Consider the following 15,943-nt stretch of genomic DNA (forward strand, 5'->3'; position numbering starts at 1 on the left):
AACCGACCGTCTGTTGCTGTTGTTGTTAACACATGATACAAAAAACCCAAAATGAAACTCAATCTGATTATGTACAGAATAAAAGTGCGAGCTGCATGTTATCTAATAAAAACAGTTGTCTCTGAGGTGAGCATAGACTGGAAAGAAAATAAAACGCTTCAAGCTGAAGCTTTCTGTAACAGATACGTATCCATGTCAATGTGGTGTGCAAGGTTTTCTCACCAAGGGACTGGCATGAATAAAAAAAAGCCCACACACCTATCAGTCTTATGATCTTTCTGTGGGAACGTGGAGATTTAGGCAGGTCTGTAGCCACTGATGATAATGCATTTTTCTTGGAAACTGATGACTCATGATCTTAGGATTTCTAAAATCTGCCATGGCCCTGGACAGAGTGTGAATAAACAGAGGCTTGAGGAAGCATTATAATGCTCTCTAATTACAGGGTGAGTTCTAGCTTAGGTACTTTATCCATCAGGTCATGCAAATGATTTCTGCCTCCTCATTCTGTCTCTGTATCCTTCTCTGCGAAAGGAAACACGCACATGTCACTATGAAGTTTTCTGCACAGGTCCAGAAGTCTACAAATGCTATGTGCATTTGATAAAATCCTGCAACAGACACAGGCATCATGTGCTGCGAGTTTTCAAGCTGCAATTCCACAGCAAATAAAATGCTTTTACCCAACAAACAAGCACATCAGCAAAACAAATTAAGCCCACATGTGAGAGCAATTGGTGAGACCAGTTCAGGGAAACGCACGACCAACAGCATAAACAAGCATTCATTAAAAGGCCTGACTGTTAACTGGTAGGTTTTGTTATTAGCGACTGAGTTTTTTTAAAGGACTAAAGTGGAAGATCTAAATTTTATATTATGTAAAAACACATGTAAGTACAAGTTGTTGAATGAGCCCTTCATATATATATATATATATATATATATATATATACACACACACACACACACACAGCAGGTCTTCTTTAATGAAGCCCTCCATGTTGTTCCGCCATGTTTCTACAGAACTGGTAACCCAACACTAGCGCTGCAGTTTAGTTGTTGCCGTCTGTGGTCTGTGTGACAGTTATTCAGTCATCAAAAGACACTGACTGCACTAACAGCATAGTCATCAACCAGTTAAATATCTGAGTTAAAGTACCACACACTGCCTCTTGTTTATTATCTATGTTGAGTCAGTTTAGTGGCTATTCTTTTATCTTTACAAAGAAAATACAGTTTCACAGCTTTAACTGAGACTATTTTCATGTGCGACACACCATTATTATATGACACATAAAACCTTAATGACACTCAGAATGTGAAAATCAGAAGCATCTTCAACAAATACTTATTGATTACAGGCCTATCGCACATTATTCTGTCAGCCCACAAGCTAGAAGGAATCAGCCTTCATGGAAATCATGTTGCAGCTCATCCTCTTGCCTGTCATGTGTCTCCCTGAGCACAAGTGATCTAACTCACATGCAATCAGATTTGAATAACACACTATGAAGTGTATCCAAACACTGTTTACAATGACAATTAATCTCATTCATAGCAGTTCTAAGATGCATAAAACCTCGAGATTTCCACATACTGAAAAGGAGGGAATCCAAGACAGCATCTTATTTTAGCCTGGTTTCATCAGATTTTTTTACTCATCAAAGATGAATAATCCTGTCTAGCACCAAAAGCAGGATTATGTGGCTTGTTTCAAGGTACCTGGTATTGATTTGTCTGAGTAAGGTAGTCAATCTATTTTTCAGCCATAGAGCCGACAAGAAAGAAGTCTGACTGATGTGCGAGTCAATCCAGCTAATAATAATTTCAATGCATCTAGATGATTTCATCCATTGAAGTTTCACCTGCATCTATGCCTTTTTACTAGTTTTCAGTTTAGAGGTTTTTGTAGTGGCTTTATTGTTTATAACATTGTAAGAATCTTTAAATAATTTCAGTGGTCAACATCAAGTTGTATGTCATGGGGAGTTTTGTTTTTTCCTGGATGTCTTCTCTGCCACAAAGCCAGCAAAGGCTGTTTAGCACTGTACTCTGAAGGCATTTCTACATCAGTTACACAGCCTTTCTGTGCCCAGTCATGACCAGACCAGACAAACAACATGTGCTAATCCCTCATCGCCATGGAAACCAAAGCATAATGCTCACCTAATAGACACCTGACTGATGCATCGAGCCAAGTGAGGGCAAGGGGAAGGAAGAAGAAACCCCTGAACACAAATTCATGCAGTAAAACAAACGTTATGTGCCAAATACACACAAATTCAGAGTCCAGATTTCTGTTTACAAACTTTCTGACTTGATTCAGTCTGAGTCCTACTGCTTGAGCTCACATTCCTCACTGTCTGTCTGACCTGCTCCATCTAGGAAAGCCACGGCCCATCATGACTCCCATCAGCAGACAGACAAACAGGGAAAACCCTGCAGGATGAGGTCACACAGGGATGGCCAGCATGGCACTGCATGCCTGCGTGTGTGAGTAAGGCACACATGCAACTCTACATGCATGTGTGTGTGATGCACTTAGTATCAAGAGGGTGGTAATCTGTAAATCTGCTTTGCCTTGAGCAGGTGGTGTGAAACTTGGCAGGCGAGAAAGGAAAGAGAGCGAGACGGACAGACAGTATGACGGACAGCGTGTGAATGACGGGGATGAGTGTGAAAGAGAGGGAGGAAAAAGGAAAGCGTGAGAGTGGTTTCTATTACATAACTGGCTTTTCAATGCCCTGTAAACAAGAGGACATGCTTATATGTATCGCTGAGTAAAATCACATCTTAGACGATGACAGATGAGAAAGAGGCATTTTGCCCCCACCTGATAGAAAAGTTAGCTCAATACAGAAAGGATGCAGTAACTGGCTACCAGCACAGCATCCACATCTCCTGTGAGAGGCAAACGGCATCCTCTGGGACTGTTAAATGAGGAACTGCAGTTCCAAAAACGGCCACTTGAGGCTGGCTCCAAAAGCATATTTATCCCCATAGGAGCAAATGGCTTTGATTACCAACAAATAGATGGTCGTGAGTTCAATGAAGTTTGTTTAGAATAATGTATTTCTCTGCAAATTTATTTTAAATGTTCTTTCAAGTCTGCAAATTTCCACCTCAACATCTTCAGAGCACGTTGGAGCAGGATCATTTATAAAGCAGTGCTTATCTGACAGCCAAAACAAGTGAAGTGCAGCAGTAAGAGCCAACACATATCTGTACTGTGACTGCAGATCTCTGCCCTCACTGCCCATCCAGCATGCCTGGCATTAACTGGGCAAATACAGAGCCTGGGTGGGACAGGAGCAGGGACGGGAGGGGGTTAGACAGAGAAAATAACTTGGGCGGGCAGACAGAACGCAATAGACTGAGACAAAGCATGGAGGGAGCAAAGGAGGAAGAGAGAGGCAGTGAGCGGACAGAGGAGTGAGAGTAAGGAGGGAGGGAGGGAGGGAGAACGTGATGGTCCACGTGACGCTGGCTCAGCCACTGCAGGCTGTTACGTAAGCGCACCCCCTGCCCTGTCTCCTCATGGACTGAGCAGACTCTGCTTCTCTCCAATCCCTCACCCTGCAGCCGCTGCCCACTTTTTTTTTCCCTTCCACTCACATGGCTCCTCACATGGCTGCCTCCCTCTCTCCCTCCCTCAATGACTCTCCCTCCATTTCTTTCTCTCACTCTCCTCCACCCACTCATTGCACCCCGGGGGAGCCACCAACCTCTGCTGCCTATGCTGTCACTCTGTCTCTCTCCTTCTGTTTTTGTCTGTCTGCCTCTCCCTCTCTCATTATTTCCATCAATCGTTCTCTCTCTCTCTCTTTCTCTCGTGCAGTGAGACTGCAGCTCCACACTCAGGGCTACAGGGATATGACAAAGAGAGGCCACAAATACATGCTTGAGCGCACTCATGCACACCTACACAAACTGACATTTCACATATCGTTACCGCACTGTCTGGCTTCTCGAATGCGCCAAGCTTTTTAAAAAAGTGGCTGTTTTTTTCCTGTGATCTCGTTCCACACAACTGTTGAATCATTTGGCTTTAGAAAAAAAAACAGCTCGGCAAACACAAGATGCAAACAGAAATAAGGGAAACCAAAACTCTGAGTCTTCCAAGCAGCTGAGAAAGATAGTCTATTATTAATGCTATTACACTAAAAGAAGTGGTAAAGGCACATGTTATGATGCAGTACTCAAGAATTTGAGCCTCTAGCAGGATGACATTGTGACTCAAACATAATATGAGCAGGGTCAGAGAAAAGACTTCAGGACAGTGTTTAGTAAAACAAACAGTTCATGCTAGATTCTGTGTGATTTACTGGAACAAGCGCTCCTCACTTTTTCTACTTCGGCCCTCACCTTCCAGCCACAATCCTTGAGCCTCCTCTACCAACTTGTCATTCATTTTCCAGGCCTCTGGCTGAGATGGGGTGCAGCAGGACATGGGCTCCTGTACCCCCCACTCACTGCAGTATTGATTTGTTTGTTCAGTGCTTGCCCCCTCCCTCCTCCTCCTCCTCCTCCTCCTCCTCCTCTCCTCGCCTTCTCCTTCCTATTCTCCCTCTCAGTGTGAGTGTGTCCTCAAGTGCCTCCCTGCCTTATGTAACATAGAAAGGCCCACAGCATACTGATGAAGGGGGAGTCTGGGCTCTGGGCCGACAGACCTGGGAGAAAACAAGGACTACACTGTACTGCTGATAGCAGCACAGCACTGCTGGCTCATAAAGACAGGGCAAACTTTTTAAAAAATGTTCTCCCAGTCAATGCGTTTTGTATGACACATAGAAATCTTAATTTCATGTTGGGTTTAGTACTCACAGACTCCTGAAAGCACTCCTTTTTGTCCAGCATCTCTCTGAGTGTCTGCAAGATCTTGATACACAGCTTTTCCTCCTTATCCATAAGCTTTTGGGTGTGTTTGATTAATCTGGCAGAGTGACAAGAAAGACATTTTTAAAAGATGTTTTCTGCTCAGAAAAACAAGGCAATGCTTTATTAATCACCACAGAGAAAATGTTCTTTTCTCTTTCCCGCAGAGGTCAGACAGCAGCAGTGTAACAGCACCCCTGGAGGTCTAAATATGTATTAACCATTGTGACATTTCATGATAAGTTTACCAGTGATAACACTTAACAAGTGTAGGTTTTATTTTTCACCCACAGGAAAAAAAGCCAAGAGGCTTCTGTCAAATACCAGTTTAACCCTCAACAACTTTTTCCTTCTATGTATCCAGAAAAGCACTTAAAATGTGGCCTCCTGTGCATTTTGTTGTGCTCTATACCCAGCTACTCACTTGGACATGAAAGCTCCACTCTCACAGCGCAACCGAGCAGCCTCTGGAAACAGCAGCTCGGGGCTGTGAAGAACATCCACCAGCACTGAAAACTCTGCCTGAACCTTCGGGGTGAACTGCTCCTCCAGACAGGACACAACTCCCTGTATCACACACATAATACACATATAAAAGACTGACAATGATGATTAACATACACGTCATCCTCAGGATATATTTTAACCTGTCAGTGCTTTCATTTTCATAATATTTACAATATTTGCAAACAATACTACTTTAGTCTCAAAGGGACTAGACTAGCAATAGACTCCTGTTTAATACACCAGCAAGGAACTGTACAAGATATTCCACTACATCTGGGCATATTTAGGTGGTATGCAAGTCTGCAAATCTGAGCTACAATCCTCTGCTCAGCAGAAGACAACTGATCCACAGAGAGCGCACAGATAGGATGACATTACAGTGTGACAGCTCTGGAAGTTTGGTGAATGTTGTTATATTTTGGATAAATGAAATGTGGCACAAAGCATTTTATCAACAAAATGGGTCAAAGTACAATGTTATATGCTACACTTTCCCACCTAGTGAAAGTATAAAAGTAACTACTAACTACAATGTGATTTTTGACAAAAGTGCACCTGCAGCTTCTCAATGATGTTTTTATAGTCAGGGGCACCCAGGGGCTCCTTGCGAGGTCGCGCTCGAGCAGAGGACCTCCAATCTTTGGCTGCCCGCTGCACCATGTTGCTGTGGACCTTAAGTGACAGGGTGTTGACCTGACTGTCTAGATCGACTGGGATGGCTATGGCTCGGGCCTTAGCTGGGGAAATGAACATGTGAGGTTAGCAGGTTATGTTTCATACAATTGGCATCACTGTTTTTGTCTTAGTAGTATATAATAATAATAATAATAATACATCGAACTTATATAGCGCTTTTCTAGGACACTCAAAGACACTTTACAGACGCATTATTCATTCACACCACATTCACACAGAGCAGTGGTAAACTGGAGATGTAGCCACAGCTCCCCAGGGGGAGACTGACGGAGACGTGGCTGCCAAGGTGCGCCTACGGCCTCTCCGACCACTGCCGATTCATCCATACACATTCATACACCAGTGAGTGCACTAGAGGCAATGTGGGTAAAGTGCCTTGCCCAAGGAAACACAACAATGACTAGGGAGGAGCTGGGATCGAACCGCCAACCTTCCGATTAATGGACAACACTACTGCCCAATAGCGGTCAGTGTAGAGAGTGACAGAAACCAATGGGAGGAAAATGACTCTCTTGCAGCAAAGGGCCCAGGGGGGACCTGTATCTGGGCCGACTGCTCTACTAGAATACTGTAAGATGTGTATTACAACAGTATTTTTATTGTTAAAATGAATTTGTAAATCGCAGGTGTTACAAAAGAAAAACACACTTAAACACAGCAGGAAAACAACACTTACCCACGTCAGCCAGTGTTTTGATACAGCTCTCAATGTTAGCCTTCTGACCAGGGTTGATCCAGGTGCAGTTGTAGATTCTGAAAGCTGACTGGAGCAGCTTGATGAAGACAGACTGGTTTGTCTGTAAAGACAAGAAGGAGAGAGCAGAGAATAGTCTCTTAAAGGGCATAGACCTGATGGGAACATTTCTGATTGGAGACATTAGTGCAGATAACACAAAACACCTCAAGCAGCTGCTTGTCTGCAATGAAACATGAAGGTCCCAGGCAAAAGTGCAGTGAAAGAGGAATTCTGTTAAATATTTATACTGTAATGCAGCTAGTTTGGAGTCAGACATGCCCTGAATGAGCATATCTTTGTCTGGGTAGCACATTTTCTCTCCTTATGGGAGGTGAAAAACAATACCTGCAGGTTGGAGTGGTTGACAGAGAAAGGTGAACTGAAGAAACCCTTAACAATGGCCATCACCGTCTCCGTCACGTACTTCTCCAGCGCCAGATCTGCATGGTTACGTTCTGTGGTGGTATTGCACACCTTGAAATACAAAAATAAAATAATTTATAATCTTATCTTCATGACGCACTTCTATCATCTTCTCTGCACATGGAAAAAGTGAACAGATATATAAGTGAGCCTTCCCGTCCCCTGACACATACACTGCCTCATTAGGAGGAGAATAAGGGGTGCATGTGTGACCTTTCAATCTGACAGAGACTTACACTGGACATGTCCACCAGGAAGTTGTCAAAGAGTCTCCAGATATGGGGGGAGGTGTAGATCTCCTTCATTTCTACCTCTGTGTCCACGTAGCAGTGATTCACAAAGTTCACATAAGCAGTTTTCACCTGAAGGGCAGGAAATTTTGCAGAGATCAGTTGCCTGATTACTTTATATAATTGTATCCAAATATTACTGGCCTGAACTGCATGAATCATTTATACCCCATAACTTAATCTACAGATTCATTTTAGGCTAAATCCTTGTGATTTCTACCTCTGGTATACAGTTTATGTCAGTGACGACTTTGACAATGTCATCCAGGGGTAGCAGGGAGTTGCATTTCAACTCTGTGTAGACATTCTTGCCCTCGGTGCAGGCAGCCAGCAGCTCCACGAGAGTGTTGTGATACGCCAGAGCTCCATCTTCATCTGTCCGCTCCCACTCAGAGCCCATCATCTGCACCAACACTGAGAAGGAGGAGCGGTCGTTGTAGAACACCAGCACATCCTCGCCTCCATTAACCAGCTGGATACACAGATACCCAATGGCACAAGGTTAAAGATTATCACAACATCTAATATATTAAACATGACCAACACCAACAGAAATCCCCACCTCTGTCATGACTTTGTCTTGGCATTTCTTCACGTACTTCCCATCAGCTTTCACAATGGTTTGCAAGAACTTAAGATACTGAACGTGTCGTCCGTGTGTCTCAATGCAGTGAACAAAATGATGGACCACACGGTCACTGATCTCATTGCACAACTGGTAGTTGTTCATAAATATGTGACGCAGCGTCTCAGCTTCTAGCAACTGGTGGAAAACAGAAAAAGACAACTGTAATCTGATGCTATACTGCAAATAGGACATCCTTATCATTTAAGGCAGAGGTAGTACAATATGGTCACATCAACACACCCCCGGAGTGAGGAAAAGGTTCAGGTGTTTGTGTAGCAGGACTTGATTTTGTGGATTACCCCTGCAGAAGTTCTGCAGGAATGTATGTGCTAGGGTCATGATCTCCTTCATCTTCTCATCACTCTGTGGAAGAACGAAACAAATTACCTTACAGTTACCTTACAGATTCATTCACGTACCTGGCAACTAGCATATTACTCACGGTCTCATAGGGGATCTGCAGCAGGTCCAGCACCACAGTATGGGCCCCCATGTTCTTCAGCAGCCTCTGCTGCTGCACACGACTCTTCTTACTGGGATAGCACAGTTTACTGAGCCGCAGGAGGATCTACAGAGAAGACACAAGTCCTTTGTAGGCAACCAACAGTAAAGCCGAAAGGTTATTAGCCACAACATTAAAACACATATCTCACCTCTTTAACTATGTTATAGTTGTTTGCCTTGTTATTGTCAATCTGAGGTTTATTATCCCCATCCTGCACTGGGCTCAGAACCACCTCCTGGCAAGAGACACACATGAAGAAACACATTCACTCACTAAGGACATCCATGCCAAAGGTTTTATCTTGAATTTTAACACCCTTGACATCCTGTCTCTAAATACCAGGTATTTATGTGTGGAGAGAAGATTATTATCATCCAGCTAACAACAATGACATAAAAACATTATGTGTTACAAGCCTGATAAATAAAAAAAATGGCTTCCTGTTTAGCCTGATATTATTACTCATTATTCCTAAGTACTAAGCTAATAAAACAGTCTGCGCTGTGTGTTCTCCATCAGCTCTGATGCACAATAATAACAAAGAAAGAAGCTATTTACAGTGCAGTAGATGACTGATGCACTGTACAACAATACCCACAGAGCTGGAAATGTTGTACCAACATCTAACAAGCTTTTAGATGATGAAGCAGTACCTCAACGTTTGGCTCTTTGCCCTGCCTGACCACCAGGTCTTCACCGCTGAATACTCCACTCTTCTCCACCCACAGCTCTGACTTTTCAACAGTCAGACGCAGCTGGTCCAGATCTGCCTTGATCTGCTTGTAGTTTTCTACATCCTGCTCTGACACGAGAAGCTGGACCTGAAACACAAACACATGCAGGGTACTACTTACGCATTGTTTTATATATATATATATATATATATTTTATTTTCAATGAAGAATTTCTGTGCAGAATTACATCAGTCAGGACAGCTGGCCACATCATTCTTGCTCACCATGTGACTACAGTTCTCTTACCTGTTTGAATGCCTGCAGCACCTCAGCTCTCTGACTGAAGTGTTTGAAGATGAGCTGCAGTGAACCAGACACCAGTGGGGGGTAATCTTGCATGATTAGATGGATCAGAACCCTCAAAAACGTGCGGCCACCCTCATCATCCAGTTCCACTGCGCTCAGCTCAGAGCTGAAATCATACATGTGAGTTTTTGAGAATGAATTAAAACACCTGCAGCCGAATAACAGGCACAGCATCACCTACCTTCCTGCAAACATGCTCTCTGCCTTTGTTGTAATCTCATCTATGTCTGGGTCAGAAGCTAAAGACAAAGTACAATAACACACAGATCAATTAAGTATGATAGGCTGCTCGGATAAACAACGAATAATGTTCTGCATGACAAAAGGGTAAAGTCTTACGTGTCACTAGAGACATATCAGCTACAGAGACAGAGCTGTCAGTGATGGTCTTGTCCCCAAACTCTTTCTTGTAGATGGACAGTAAGTATGTTATCCTGTAATCCAACCTCACACTCAGAATGAACTGAAAGAGAAATAAAAAAAAATAGTTTAAAAAAAAAAGGTACAACTGCATCAGAAATGACTGGAACGTCAGGTTTTGGTGATGCTTACCTGCAGGATCTCAATGATCTTCAGCTTGGTGTCCATCACCATGACGTCCTCATTGTCTGGCAGGAAGTGTCCTTTCCCGTAGCGTAGGGAGGGGGGCGTGTCAGGGAGGCTGTGTGGGACACCGCGACTCATCACCATCTGAGTCATCATCTCTCCAACACCGTGGATTGTACGCAGGACATTATTGCCTAGAAAAACACACATCTATCACTCAGCATGTGTGCACCATCATTTTATATCTGTTTACTGCATACATTTGCCATATTGTTATCTTTCACTCTTAGAAAACAGATCAGCTGGGCATAAACAAAAATAAACCTAGAGGTTGTAATACTAAAGGTTTATATGACAGACTGCACTGACCGGCCTCTGGGCTTTTGCTGAGCTTGTTCATGAAGGTGAGTGGGTGCTGGACAATATCCAGGATGGCCAGCAGGGTGCGTGTGAGACGCAGAAGCTCACTAAAGCTATAGAAACCAAAGTAAACCAGGTTTCGAGCCAGATTCACCACCTGAAAAAGAAATGTAACACACATGAAAAATCTTTGAAGTTTAACAGTAAGCACCATCTTATCCAGTGTATTATACCTCGAGTGTGAGTTCATTCTTATCTTTTTCCCCAAATGGAAAAGGCTGGCTGACCACATCTCTGAGATATTCCTCCACAAACTCCATGGTGGGAGCAAACTTTCTTTTCATCTCCTCTCTTGAGCTGTCAGTGGACTCATACTCAAACCTGCAGAAACAATCAAAACATACATGCAAAGACTTTAACTATGTGCTTGATCACTGTACGTATAACCTCACACAAAAATGGCTCACTCATTGATGGTGATCTTAGAGGGAATCTCGGTCCAGAGGCGGGCATAGCGAACAGGAACCACAGACTCCTGTGGGTCCCGGTCCACATGCATGTGCAGCATTAGGCGGCAGAAAGAGGCTCGCAGGTTGTAGGGCAGGCAGTCATCAAACATGCAGCGCAGGATCAGATCCACAGGCAGCTGACTGGAGATCTGGTTGATGGCTAGGTACTGACGGTCCAAACACATTTTAGCAATCAGGTTAAGCTGGTACCTGCAGAGGAGATGATGAAAAAAAGGGGGGGGGGTTAGTTCCTGCTTCTTAAATGTATCTGTTGTTGTGTTACTGAGAACATCTCCATCACATGTAGTAGGTGATGATGTCTGCATCTATCTTATGATTGCCCTTAGCATCTTGGGCCAGGTGGCGGATGGATTTGCCATGGGGTTCCTTGTGGGAGTCGATCCAGTAGAGCCAAACCTCCTCATCCTCCACCTCCTCCTGCAGCAGAGAGGACTCCAGGGTGGTCTCCGTGTTAGAGATTAGTCTGGGGGAGGGTGGTGAGGGAACGGGAGTGACATGAAGCAGTTAGTAGAAAAACTGCACACATTACAGTCTGATGTAGAGCTGCTGCTGCTGAATATATCAATTTCACAAGAGGTAGATACACTGAAGGAAATGGCACTCACACATGCTGTGGAGAGTATATGCGTGTTTAAACATGTTTAAAAATGAACAACTGAAATATGACAGGACTGAGCGGGCTGTTTTAAATATAGATACCATAGTCAGGGTGTGACTCACTTTGTCTGGATCAGGATATCTGCGTTGGTGGGATTCAGCATAAATTTACAGATCAGCTCCTGTGTGACGGGGATGGCGGTTTTGTTTGACACACAGAGATCAGAGAGATAATCCAGGAATCTGAAGGAGTAGGCAACAGATGACAATGTTTAAAACACAATGCTTGTATGAATTAAACATATATTAAAGCTGCGTCAAACCAAATGAATAAACATGTCTACTCCTCTGTTTGGGAGGCGTACGTATCTGACCTGGGTTCCCTGTTGCGCCTCAGCAGGCTCACAAAGGTCTCGATCTCTCTGGCTGTGATGTGTTTTTCCAGCAGCTTGCGGTTGTTGTGTAGCAGTGCAGTGATTGTGTCCTCAGCCAGAATCTCATACCCAATCTGAGACTGCATGATGGAGAACTTTTTGGCTATATATTCCTGCGTGACAAAATAAATAATTTGTTTTTAAACATTCACAAACCTGGAAGTGAACTGACCGAACAAAGGTATGATGTTGATGACAATCAGTTGTTTCAGGTAGAACAATGCTGAACCTATTATTTATAGGACTCCTTATTTATGTTGTATTTATATAAATGTGCTTTTTTTATTTGATTATATTTATTTATATATTATTTTCATTATTTTCTTCTGTTCATCCACTAATTTGATAAACAGGATGTTTGAGTTCTAGTGTGGCAGAATCTATACTGTAGGCAGCCACCTCTGTGCTTAAGTACCTCACATCTTGTTGACTCAGAGCCTGTTAGTGACCCTGATGACAACTCAATGAATGCTATAATGCTCAGCATTACATGACATATTATGCTGAGAACATGCCTGGTTCTTGCGATAGTCCTGCTGGGAGTGTCGCAGCACCCTGTAGCAGAGCCTCAGCATGTACTTGAAGTGAGCATAGCGCTGGTCTCCCAAATCTTCCAACCTCAGCATGGGACCTTCGCCGTGATCATTAAATGGAGCCTTCAGTATGCCGAATATCTGCAGGGACGGACACACACATGCAGCGGTAAAGACACTCTGAAAATGAAGACAAAGGGTGTTCTGTGTCTGTGAGTGTGTCTGTGCTGACCTGGGCAAGAATGTTTTGTTCCCTCATGAGTTTTTGTCTCTCCCGGTTGGGTGTAGATGTAACCACAGACAGAACATCCTGTCCATTATTTGGCACCACACACACAAAGAAAACCAGGTCCTCCAGAAGCTTAGTCACAAACCTGAAGGCAACAGCAAATCATGAAATATGCACACACTTCGGTCAAACATGTTGATCACTGCTTATTTCACTGCACCTCCTCTCATTCTGAGTAATGTTGGCATTCTGAAGGGTCTTCACAGTGGACTCTAAGACCTTGTTGGCATCATTAGCAAAGTCCAAGTCTCTGACCTCTGACAGCGGAACAGACACAATGGCAAAAGCCTCTTTGTCCTCTTTAGTGGGACAGGTGCCAATCTGTGGGACAGCCAAAAAAAAGTGATGTAACATTTATTTGTGTGATTGTGTCTGTGTGGGAGAGTGTGTCTGTGTGGGGACCTTGAGCATGACTGGACGCTCCTCCTCTGTATCAATGGGGACGCTGGTGCTGGTCACCCAGGTGTTGGTACACAGGTGCCTCAGTCTGACGTAGGAGTTCCTAAGGAAGGATGGGACAAAATATTAACAGCAGACACAAGATAAGTTGATGGTACGATACCAGCACAACTTGATATTCTACAGTCTCAAGAGGATGAAGCATGCTGATTTAATCCTCCTCTTAATCCATTAAGAGTTAACAGTTGACATGCAAATCGTTACTGGTTTCAAAAAATACTGAATGAACTGAGTCACAGTTTAAGGGCATCTCTGCTCTGCTGATAACACAAATGACATCAAACTCACTCACAAAAGCACTTTAATGGCAGATTTTGTGACAAGTACTGTTTTGCTTTGAGCTGTGAAAGAAACACCTCATGTGGGCACAACTACAAGGTTACAGAGGCAACTTGTTTTTTTTTAATGCTGCACCCTTGTGAGTGACTGACCTGGGCACAAGGCAGTCGGCCCGCTGCAGAGTGGTGGCATCCAGCTCAAACAGAGAGGCGATGTCATTCCCATGGCGGACAGAAACCAGGGTTAAAGCAATCTTCTCTGCTGCCTGATGCTTCCTCTTGGAGTACACAGTATCTGTCTCGTTCTACACACACACATGCAGAAGAAGGAGAAGTTAGTGTGTGCAGTATAAATATGTACATGAGGAAGAGAACAATTCATTTGTTAAACGCTAAAGTCTGCAGGTTCAAGTCTATACAGGGAAGATTTCTGCATACTTTAGTCACAGACTTCAAATAACTAAACATGTAATTTTTCTGACTCACAAATTATTGTGTCAACATTTGTATCTATGACATATCTACAGATTTCCCATTGTTTTATTGACCAATTGAAATGTTTCCTATTCCTGTTGGATATAGAATTTCACCAGTTCAACAGGTTCAACGGATCTTTTAATGAACCCATTGCTTTCAGTGGGAGACAGGGCTGGACTGCAGACAGGCCAGTTTAACACCTGGACTCCTATTACAGAGCCATGTTGCTGCTGTTACGTGCAGATTGTGTTGACATTGTCCTGCTGAAATAAAGTGTCCTGAGAAGGACACCAAATGGCCGGCTGGCTGCATATGTTTCTCTAAAACCTGCCTAAACATCATTCTGCCTTCACGGTGCCTTCATGTGCTTCATAATTCTCATTTTATATCCAGTCATGTTACTAACCTGTTGTCAGTTAATGTCATTACCCTTTTTGGTTTGCTTGTAACTAGTGTTACAGTAATTTCCCTTTCTGACGTATCAATGAGACATTTAAGAACACGTTCTCTCAACATCTCAAGGTCACTACTCACGGAACTCTGCTTGTGCACTTGACATGCACGATACATCTTCATATAATATAACAGTGCGGACAAAGGACGAGCACTGTAACATCCTTAGTGTCAGGTTGTCTTATCTGCCCTTACATCCTCATATAAACACTGATAAATGACTCCTAGTGATGATAAATGCTAATAGATAGTGATGTATAATCGAGGACAGACGGATGCAGCCACACCATACTGTCACAGCTTCTTACACTAATGAGGTATCAGACTAAACAGAAATGTAGCCAGAGAGCCGTGACTTCTCTGCAGCATGTAGGCTGCTACAGTGTGCCGATGCAGCAGATAATGGTGAGGGTTAATTTCTCCCACTGTTCTCTGCATGTCAATGGGAAGCTCCCCAGAGCTGCCTCTGCGCCTCGGCTTCTCTATCCTCCAACTCCCCCCCGCACCCCCCACCCCCCATCCCACTCTGCTGGTGACTCACCCCACCAGCTTAGCACAGGCGAGTGGAGCAGAGCAGACAGCACGTCTGCCTCCCCTCCATCCCCTCTCGTAGGGCACCCCCCACACCCAGACGTTATGTAAGGAGCCCCCTGTGTGTCTGAAATTCAGCATGTGCATGAGAAAGTGTGAGAGTGTGTGAGTTTGTGTGTGCGGTGTTGTGTGTGGTATTGCCAGAATACAAATGTACAAGGTAGCAAAGAGCTAAAAGAAATGTCTAGATATAGACTTTGAGTTTGGCAGAGTTTGTGTGTGTGAGTATCTGTGAGAGTGGTATTGCATACTGGTGGAATTACAAACTATTGGATGAGGAGACAGAGAAGGCTCTGAAGTTTCAAGTTATATCTGCAGAGATTACTATTCTTTTCACCCCTAACACTCATAATTTCATAATTGATCCTGATCATCAACTCAGCTTCTCCTTGTGCAATCTGCCTGATCTGCGGTGAAAGATGACACAAATATCTTAAATTATAATTATCAACTCTGTGTAGAAGATAATGTGAAAAATCTGCCACTAATAGCTGGTGTGACGCCCCCATCTGAGGTCAGGTACATGTATAATTTCGCTTGTTTGACTGACTCACCTCTCCTTTGGACTCCACCGTGTTGTCTTTGAATTCAGGGTTCGCCTGCAGAGAAATTGACCAGTCAGTGACCTCCCATTGGGAAAAGCTCTGATGACAGTCCTGTCATTATCATCAGCATCACCCAGTCCAAACTATTCAG

General features: G+C 43.6%; 1 protein-coding gene across 2 annotated transcripts in view; it reads right to left on the reverse strand.

The window, feature by feature from the left end:
* Positions 1-15,943, reverse strand: part of itpr2 (inositol 1,4,5-trisphosphate receptor, type 2) — a 44,997-nt gene that overhangs the window by 20,800 nt on the left and 8,254 nt on the right. For both annotated transcript variants that reach the window (XM_028408517.1, XM_028408516.1), the window contains exons 10-37: positions 15,802-15,846; positions 13,880-14,031; positions 13,392-13,491; positions 13,150-13,310; positions 12,933-13,074; positions 12,683-12,841; positions 12,108-12,280; positions 11,857-11,976; positions 11,417-11,599; positions 11,074-11,325; positions 10,840-10,987; positions 10,616-10,763; positions 10,253-10,440; positions 10,040-10,163; positions 9,882-9,939; positions 9,641-9,806; positions 9,314-9,481; positions 8,809-8,895; positions 8,598-8,723; positions 8,396-8,518; positions 8,090-8,290; positions 7,748-7,999; positions 7,474-7,599; positions 7,160-7,288; positions 6,755-6,875; positions 5,938-6,119; positions 5,300-5,442; positions 4,825-4,933 (exon numbers count right to left, since the gene is read on the reverse strand). In XM_028408517.1, coding sequence (XP_028264318.1) covers positions 4,825-4,933; positions 5,300-5,442; positions 5,938-6,119; positions 6,755-6,875; positions 7,160-7,288; positions 7,474-7,599; positions 7,748-7,999; positions 8,090-8,290; positions 8,396-8,518; positions 8,598-8,723; positions 8,809-8,895; positions 9,314-9,481; positions 9,641-9,806; positions 9,882-9,939; positions 10,040-10,163; positions 10,253-10,440; positions 10,616-10,763; positions 10,840-10,987; positions 11,074-11,325; positions 11,417-11,599; positions 11,857-11,976; positions 12,108-12,280; positions 12,683-12,841; positions 12,933-13,074; positions 13,150-13,310; positions 13,392-13,491; positions 13,880-14,031; positions 15,802-15,846 — 4,086 coding nt within the window. The remainder of the gene's footprint in view (positions 1-4,824; positions 4,934-5,299; positions 5,443-5,937; positions 6,120-6,754; positions 6,876-7,159; positions 7,289-7,473; positions 7,600-7,747; positions 8,000-8,089; positions 8,291-8,395; positions 8,519-8,597; positions 8,724-8,808; positions 8,896-9,313; positions 9,482-9,640; positions 9,807-9,881; positions 9,940-10,039; positions 10,164-10,252; positions 10,441-10,615; positions 10,764-10,839; positions 10,988-11,073; positions 11,326-11,416; positions 11,600-11,856; positions 11,977-12,107; positions 12,281-12,682; positions 12,842-12,932; positions 13,075-13,149; positions 13,311-13,391; positions 13,492-13,879; positions 14,032-15,801; positions 15,847-15,943) is intronic.

Source organism: Parambassis ranga, chromosome 6 (assembly GCF_900634625.1).
Source record: "Parambassis ranga chromosome 6, fParRan2.1, whole genome shotgun sequence".
In the NCBI taxonomy this organism is placed as follows: Eukaryota; Metazoa; Chordata; class Actinopteri; family Ambassidae; genus Parambassis; species Parambassis ranga.